The 8,135-nt window shown below is 44.0% G+C and overlaps 2 protein-coding genes across 4 annotated transcripts in view; one reads left to right on the top strand and one right to left on the bottom strand.

Annotated features, from left to right (window-relative positions):
• The first annotated feature begins 483 nt into the window (after window positions 1-483).
• LOC132993581 (transcription initiation factor TFIID subunit 1-like) lies at window positions 484-2,349 on the top strand. 2 transcript variants are annotated; one of them, XM_061063483.1, is made up of 5 exons: window positions 484-626; window positions 922-977; window positions 1,075-1,149; window positions 1,432-1,524; window positions 1,624-2,349. In XM_061063483.1, exons 1-5 carry the CDS (start codon window positions 590-592, stop codon window positions 2,254-2,256), a joined length of 894 nt encoding a protein of 297 aa, XP_060919466.1. In that variant the 5' UTR covers window positions 484-589; the 3' UTR covers window positions 2,257-2,349. The 2 variants fall into 2 exon arrangements, with proteins under 2 accessions (XP_060919466.1, XP_060919467.1); XM_061063484.1 differs by lacking the exon at window positions 484-626 and adding an exon at window positions 650-699.
• Window positions 2,350-3,231: 882 nt separating this feature from the next.
• dync1h1 (dynein, cytoplasmic 1, heavy chain 1) overlaps window positions 3,232-8,135 on the bottom strand; it is a 34,246-nt gene continuing 29,342 nt past the window's right edge. For both annotated transcript variants that reach the window (XM_061063274.1, XM_061063273.1), the window contains exons 66-78: window positions 7,933-8,044; window positions 7,771-7,831; window positions 7,570-7,693; window positions 7,329-7,442; window positions 7,011-7,181; window positions 6,682-6,899; window positions 6,468-6,571; window positions 5,302-5,510; window positions 4,954-5,107; window positions 4,678-4,820; window positions 4,382-4,550; window positions 3,854-3,978; window positions 3,232-3,707 (exon numbers count right to left, since the gene is read on the bottom strand). In XM_061063274.1, coding sequence (XP_060919257.1) covers window positions 3,579-3,707; window positions 3,854-3,978; window positions 4,382-4,550; window positions 4,678-4,820; window positions 4,954-5,107; window positions 5,302-5,510; window positions 6,468-6,571; window positions 6,682-6,899; window positions 7,011-7,181; window positions 7,329-7,442; window positions 7,570-7,693; window positions 7,771-7,831; window positions 7,933-8,044 — 1,833 coding nt within the window. In that variant the 3' untranslated portion in view covers window positions 3,232-3,578. The remainder of the gene's footprint in view (window positions 3,708-3,853; window positions 3,979-4,381; window positions 4,551-4,677; window positions 4,821-4,953; window positions 5,108-5,301; window positions 5,511-6,467; window positions 6,572-6,681; window positions 6,900-7,010; window positions 7,182-7,328; window positions 7,443-7,569; window positions 7,694-7,770; window positions 7,832-7,932; window positions 8,045-8,135) is intronic.

The following is an 8,135-nucleotide window of genomic DNA, read 5'->3' as shown; positions in this document are numbered from 1 at the left end:
ATTGTTGTAGGACAGCGAAGTTTTCACAAAAATTTCACAAAATTTTTAAATCTTTGAGCATTTTTCACGTGTTTTCTTAAAAATGTGTTACAGAAAATTTGGAAGAAAAATAAATGATAGTATATATTAGCGTATTTTCTTTTTTTCTTTTTTTTTTTACATTATTTTTAAGTCATTTGCAGCGTCTTCGGTCTTAGCTGATTTAAATAAGAATTAAATAACATTTTTAAAAATATATACCCTAAAAAACGCTTAGGAAATAAAATAAAAAACGACATTTAAGGCTCTTGTGCATTTTAAAGTGGGTCAAAAATTAGTTTTATTTTGAAAAAAAAAAAGAATAAATCCGGACGTATTATTTTGTTTAAATCGTGAAAGTAGCCATACCTTGTGCTTGAACTTCACAACCATGCTGCTAACTGTTTGTGCGTGTGTGTGTGTGCGTGTGTGTGTGTGTGTGTGTGTGTGTGTGTGTGTTGTAGACAGACTGCCCACCTGTGAGCACACATGGTTGCTTCATATCAACTGCACCTGGTGATCCACTCATTAATTAATCTACCACCCACTTTAACGTTCCGCGTTAAATGTCATGGAGTATAAAGGAAGACGACAACTCTCACACCCAGGTATCTTTTTTTAATATATATATGTTTTTTTAAATCACATTGAAAGCATACCAAACTTTAGCTAATTTCTGATGTATGACCTGGATGCTACTCATTAAATATATTTCTTGACCATGCTATTATTCTACTCCTGCTGCTGTCTGAGTCGTTTTTTAATTTCTGTCTACAAACGTATTTTTTTTTATCAAACTAGAAAACAAATACACATATACATTTTTGATGTTAAATGCATGTGCTTCAATAGGCCCACATTACTGCACAACAAATTCATATATGTATTTTTCTCCCCTATTAGATCAAAGTGAGAGACAAGCACCCAACAACATGGACCAGCTTGCTTTCAAATACATGGTGAGATGAGTGAGCGTGACATGCTGTCTCATTTTTTTTTTTTTAAAGTATATTTCTTCTGATTAACTGCATGAGATCTGTTTTTTTTTTTTTTCAGGATATGTGTAAAGTGGAGTCCAGCACCGATTCTGAATCTGAGATCAGTCCAAGATGGTCGGACACGAGCACAATGGTATTGCTTATGTGGAAAAGCAACCTTGTTATGTAGTGTACATACAATTTAAATGGCTAAAAGAGATTCACCCAGACCCAGACTTTAGATGTTTTCAGTAGGATAACTTCTTGAATTGAGTATCTTTCTCTGACGCTGACTCCACATGCACTTCATCTGGTCTTTGTGACATTATTTTGCAGGAGCACAATGGGATGTGATGGAGCCTTTTAGTTCAGGGTGACTTCACTAAGAGGCTCAATCAGTTTTAAGATACTGTCTGACTTATACCCCATCCTGCAGGGATGTTCAAGCAGTGCACCAGAGAGTCGGACTTTTAGTAGGACATTACCATTAACCCAAAAGCCTGCAGTAAGGCATGGCTGTGACTCTTTGGTACGTATTCTCATTTCTCTATTTCATCCATTTCTGCTGCAAAAGAACAGTGCTGTTCTGTGTGTTTATGAATGCATGCATGTGTGCTTATGGTCATAGTTTTTGGACCCATACGATGGAAGCTCTGAAGATTCTGACGAGTCAAACATCGATGGGGGTGTCTCGGGCAGGCGAACACGGCATCAGGGAAGAGGTGGAGGAGGAGGAGGAGGAGGAGGAGGAGGAGGGAGTCGTTTTTTCGGCAGGAGCAGGAGATATATCTTTCACCACCCCGCCTCTGTCGCTCTCAGAGAAGTGCTGAAAAGCGGGGTGAGAAACCCTGTGACCGAGCAGCAACATCTCGGGGACGTCCAGATGAAATGCGGGAGTGACTCCAGCCTGTGGGTCTGTGAGCTCGACATCGACAGGAATGCTTGTAGTGATCTCGGGGATAAAACAGCCACAGGTTCAACTGTTCCCTCCCAAGCCATGGACATAGAGTTGCATTGCCAATTCGACGACTCGGGCTTACACTCTACAACGTCCTCCACGCCTCAAACGCCCGCGCCCGGACCCTCAGCGGACGGGGTGATGTCCCAGATCCCGCAGAGTTCCTCAGAGAGGTGCCCCGGCCCCTGTAACCTCAAATCCCTTTACAAGAGAAAGCTGGGACTCGCCGGAGCGGAGGTGATGGAGCAAAGAAAGAGGCTGTGTGTGGGCAACATGGAGGACTCTGCATCTGAACCATGTTAGCACCATGTAAACATGGAGGGGACCAGAGAAAGACTGCTGACATATTCAGAGCCTCACAGCATTAAATGTAGAATAAAATACTATAAATAGTTACTCTGTGGTGCACTTTGTATTCTCATCTATGGAGGGACATGAGTTCTTTTGAGTGTCTCAGGTGTCACATCGTTCAGATGATACCTTTCATCTGTTCAATTTGATGGCAGATTACCATGGTAACATAAGTGTACATAAACAAAAACACTATGCACTTCTAATGAAGCACCTGTATATTTCCCCAAATAATAAAATAAATCTGAAGAATAAAAACGTTTTTTTGTTTTGGTTTTTGTCCACATATTGAACCTAATCAATCCACTGCTACACTGGATACTAAAGTTTGAATTCTTCTGTGTTTAATAACAAATTAACCTTAACCATTATTTTCAAGCCGTTCCTGATGAGCTTTGGTTTAATTTATAATTTATGAGGTTCTTCATCTGTAAAATACATTTCAAGTCATATGCTGCTTTCACACTGCACCCCTTAATGCTCCATTCTCATTCCTTGCTTGGATCAGATTTTAAAAACTACAAATCCCACTGTTGCATCCACCAAAGTGCTCTGTGGATGGAAAGTATAGCAGCAACTTGAGCTACGAGAACATCAAATCGACTGAAGAGACAGCACACAATGTGTACGAGTCTGTATAGCAGTCTGAGTTCCCGCTGGTCCTGGGTCAGGAAACAGTCTTTTAAACAGACAAAGCATGTTTATTTCAAACTGAAACAATAGGTACGGTACTCAACATAAGCATATCCCTCTGTTGATTTTCTTTTTTTTCCCCCTGGCATGTAATTTTCTGTTCATGTTTACTGTATAATTGGAAACAAATTACAGACACATAAGCAGCCTCCTCGTTTTAGTTGATTCAAATGGGACACAGTAAATGTTACAAATGATACAGACTTTAAATAAAAACACAGAGCAGAGAGAGAGTGGAGTCATTAATGCAGTTTTATTCATTCCAGGCTTTCTTCAATCTAAAAACATACAGATTCTTCCTAAAAACATTTCACTTTCCTTTTCCTTTCTCTTTCCTTTCCTTGTTTCCTCTCTTCATTTACCATCTGGCAACATTCTCTCCACCTTCTTCAACACTTCCCCAAAAATCACTAAATATGGTTACATGACAGTTACTGCTCCACAGATGTTCTTAACTACGCTTCATATCGGAATGCAACAGGCTACAAACTACTTTAATCAAATGTGGTTAATAAGTGATGAATGACTGAGTTTAGTTCAGTAAAGACGACGCTCTGGTCTTCAGGAGTGACTTGTGTCGTCTACTCGGTGCACAGGACCGCCACTCCGCGCTCATAGAAGCTGTGCGGCTCTTCCTTGTTGGCGATATCGAAGTCAACGGTGAAGATGAGGTCGGACCTGGTGAAGTTCAGGTACACAGGTAGGGTCACCTGCAGCGGGAGAGAGAGAGGGGAAAATGTATGTGAGGAGTGGTTCTGCACAGACTTTCAAAATAAAAGGCAAAATTGAATAGAATTAATTAATTATTTGATAGAAACATTAGTGGTTTTGTGTTGTGCACATGTCGTCTTCATACCATGTTTCTCTTCTCGGTGTTCATCTGCTTCACCCAGCGGAGCTGAGTGAGAGGCAGCTCAGTGAAGATGGACGTGGACAGAGACAGCTTGTTGTTAGCACAGGTAGCTCCCTGCAGCTTCAGACCTGAGAGAGACAGTGACGATGTTCAACATCAGAAAACAACGCAACGACTTCTTCCAAATTTACAACGGCAAGTTTGTTGCCAATCAACTGGATTCACATTTTCAAAGCAAAATGGTTGACTGATGATTGAGCATGAGAAGGACTGACGTAAGAAACGAGAAGTCCCCTTTTCTATGGGACGGTTATATGTCAGACTGCATTAGTGAGTTCATTAAATAGAAGCAATAAACGCAGGCAAGAAGAAAAAATAAAGATCAGCCTGATCCTCTACTCATGACCCCAATGTCTGTCTGAGGGAAAATACCCAGTTTGCATATTTGTGCTTCATCTTTTTGCCACATGTTAACCTTACTCTGCATAAGAATTGTACCGACTACAGCTAGTGATGTTCTGCTGGTCTGACCTTTGATGCCAAAGCTGCAGGCGTCCAGCGCTGCACCCTGGGCGCTGGTGACATTGACCTCCAGCAACAGCTCCTCCAAAGACCAGCTGTTGGCCTGGGCCACATACTGCCGGGTGGCGGTAATGTAAGCCTCCGGCACAAACAGGCTGCCGAGACACACGTGGATGTTCTGGGGGAAAAAAAGAGGAAAATAACAAAACCTGAAGCTGCTGTTTTTTTTTGTTTGTTGTTTTTTTTTTATAGCATTTTTCTATCACACATTGATGCTTTACATCATCATCTAAATCAAGCAGTACCTTCAGTTCCTTTGCACCTCCACTGGCGGCTCCCTGGGAGATCTGCTGCAGCTGTTTGATTCGCTCGCTGAAGTCGGCCACCCACTGGATCACAGTCATCGCGAGGGGAACAGTGTAACGGCACCAGCTGCGTGGGAGGATGCCTGGGGGAGAAGACAGACAGGTGCACTCCAGTTATTTCCTACAGAGTACAATCTGTTCAAGGACGTCCCGTTTGTTTAGCTTCAAACTAGAAACCTAAAACATGTTAAATGAAAAAAAAAAACAAGTTGTTACCTTTAACCAGTTCGCTGATGAGTGAGCGCAGGTCGTTGGTCTGCTTCTTCTTGCCCTCACACACTTGAACCACGTCGGTCAGATCCTGGCGGACCTCCTGCAGCATCTTGCCGCCCATCTTCACCTCGCGCTCGAAGAAACGGAACAGGGGGTCCTGGTGTTCGACAGAGAGAAAACATCAAGTCAAAAACAAAGTACAGAACTGAAAAACACAACCTAAGATCTGATTAACAAAATAGCCAATGATGTCGTTTAGATTCTTGTAGAAAAACAACAAAACAAAAATGAGTTACCGCCCTTGAAGTCAGCTTGCAAAACACCTTCCCTCTCATTTTTTTTTTTAATTACCTTGATGTTCTCCACCGTGCGTTTGAGTGGATTGACACTTTGGGGCATGAGCTGCAGCCAGTTGCAGGCGGTGGTGTGGAGGGTCCTCATCCAGGCCGGCTGCGTGTCAGACGTGGACGAAGTGCGCTCTTTCTTCTCCGTCTCATAGGCAAGGTCATCCTCATCCTCCAACATCTGCATTTTCAGCATCTTACCCATCATGTCAGTGGCTGCGCAGCCCAGCGGAGAGGGAGCAAGTGAGCATGGGGGGGAGGGAGGTGGAAGACAAGGCCATGGTGGGAGGTAAGGGGGGGGGGAGAAGAAATTAACAGTGGAACAAAGAAACAAAGAGCTTCCCTTGAGGGTGTGTTAATTATAACAGGTTTTGGGTTTGTCATAAAAAAGAGGAGTTGTGCCGAACAGATCAAACAAATCAGGACAACTTTGGGGAGGAGGAAAAGACAGACAAGGCTTCAGGCAGTATTCCCATCAAATGTAATATTCAACAAAGCTCCCGAGTGGGAAAATAAAAACATATTCTTGACTGGATCTGTAAAAGAAATGGAGGGTGACAGAACTGAGGGAGAAACTAAGGGGTGGGAGTGAGAATGGAGGGGAGAGGGAGTGTGGAAATCATCAACAAAGTACGGGGTGTGGTTCAGGGGGATGTGGGAGGTGGATGGCTGATACGAGTCCTAACAGGAGGGCGGGGTTTGAGTGGTATTTTTAGCAAAGCGGACATGATGGCTGTGAAATACAGCTGCTGGAGGTTGAGGCCACCCACACCCATTCCTTTGGGCAGAGCACCTTTTGAAGCATGATGGCTGAGGCTACAGCTAAGCTACAACTACACAGCTAGAAAACCAACAGGTGATACGAACCGGTGAGAAAATGAGCGATCAGTAGAGGGAGCAGACTGACATATTCTTTGCCACCACACACTACAAACACACACAAGTATTCTGCCCAAAGCAGACGTAAAAAAAAAATCAAAGAACTGGTTGCACTGCGACCCCTGTCAAAAAAATTAATTAAAGACACTAGAACAGAGAGAGAGATGGTTAGTGATGCGCTCTGTGAAGCCTTGAAATCTGATGAAGACGACTCCAGAGATGTCGGGGACATGTTACAGATCACCAGAGGACAGATGATGATGATGATGATGATGAGGACTGTCTGTAGCCTACCCTGAGTGGTGAGCAAGACCTTCTCCGCATTGCTAGGCAACCCGAGCCAAGATGGAGTCTGAGTGTCGGGAAGCATCTCAACCCAGTGCATGAACTCCTCACGCCTGCAATAAATCAAAAATCACACATCGTTTATCGACAGGTTTAGGTAACCAGGAGAAGTCTTTTCAAACGTCTCGTTTTACAGAGCTGGATTACGCCCACACTAACTCACCGAATGCCATCAGGCATCTTGATGTCCTTGTGCCCGTCGACCTTCAGGGCCAGTTTGAACTCGCTGTCGAAGCTTCCCTTTGTGAAGATGCGCTCCAGGAAGGTGTTCAGCAAACGCTGGTCGAACTCGTTGTCGATTCGACCGCCGTAAATGGACAGGGCCATGAGGGTTTTCAGAGCAGCCCAGGGGATCTTGTCCGGAGCGATATTCTGACGACCCTGTGCGTGTGTGTGTGTGTGCGCGATGAGGCAAAGGTTTTAGAAGACAAGAAGAAGAAGAAATCTACTTGAATAATTTAGTATTTAAGAGGTAAGAAATGATTGTCCAACCTTGGCGGTGTCGTCCAGCCAGGTGTCCACAGTGTCACAGGCGGAACGGAGGTCGGACTCTCCGAACTCGTATTTCTTGGACCAGCCGAGTGGTGCATAGCGCAGACGCTCCTGAATGACTGCATGGAACCAAGCGAGCAGGAAGTAGAGACGAGCACGCTCGTTGGGAGCCTGAGGAAAGAAGTCGTTGAGATGGATCATGTGGAGAAAGTGGATTGTCGGTAATCAGGATTGAGGAGGCGTTGGGATTTGGATTGTTTGGTATCAGAAGCTGCATTTTACTTTAATTCAAAGAAGAAGAAGTCCAGGCTGAGTTACCTTGCACATGCGGGCCACAGGGATGCTGCTGAAGGTTCTGAGCATGTTGGCTTTGACACCAGGAGGCGGCTCGAACACAAAGATCCGACCAGCACGGAGCAGATTCACAGGCACCTAGCAGGGAAACGAGATACTTAAATATTAAACACACAAGTCTTTAACACAAGATGTGAAACAAGCCTGGTGATTTACTTCTTTATCTTTTTTTAAAGATGAATCAAACAGTGTGGAATATTCTTGCCTTGGGGTTGATCTCCATAGTCAGGAAAAGCCTGAAGCTTGCATGAGGCTGCATGGAGTGGAGCTTCTTCTCCAGCTGCATCAGCCATCCAGGGGCCAGGTGGACGTTCTCCAACATCACCCACCTGCAGGATCAAGTCACTCACTCAGTCATTTACAGTCTTTACAAGCTAAGAAATGACACAGAAAGAACGTCACATACCGTCCAGACTTGACAGCAGTGTTGATATCTCTGTCGGCCTTATTGAACCCTTCAGCTGAACCTGTGGACGAAGTTTAAAAAAAAAAAGATGTATCAACAAGAATCCTCGAGTATCTTCGGTCTTCAGGATCTTAAGAGTATGGGCTTTATTCTCTTTCTTACCAATAGAGATGGAAGTGATTTGTTTGTTCTCCTCAGCGGCCAGATCTCGGACCAGGCCGCTGGCATCATAACCCGGTACAGAACACATCAGGACTGGAGTGCTCGGCTTCACCTGCAGGCGTCAGAGAGGAATGTCAGCAGGTTCAACAACAAACACTGACGACAGGAGAGAGAAGATGACTGAAAGTGTTGATTGGTAAATA

This window comes from Labrus mixtus, chromosome 18 (genome assembly GCF_963584025.1).
Source record: "Labrus mixtus chromosome 18, fLabMix1.1, whole genome shotgun sequence".
Lineage (NCBI taxonomy): Eukaryota > Metazoa > Chordata > Actinopteri > Labriformes > Labridae > Labrus > Labrus mixtus.
The sequence above is the reverse complement of the archived record's forward strand: the minus strand, read 5'-3'. Positions and strand labels throughout refer to the sequence as shown.

Bases quoted from the DNA above. Each gene is read 5' to 3' on its own strand.
- LOC132993581 (XM_061063483.1), top strand. From the start codon at position 590: ATGGAGTATAAAGGAAGACGACAACTCTCACACCCAG. The intron at 627-921 runs GTATCTTTTTTT...CTCCCCTATTAG, and splicing joins ACGACAACTCTCACACCCAG to ATCAAAGTGAGAGACAAGCA. The intron at 1,525-1,623 runs GTACGTATTCTC...TTATGGTCATAG, and splicing joins GGCATGGCTGTGACTCTTTG to TTTTTGGACCCATACGATGG.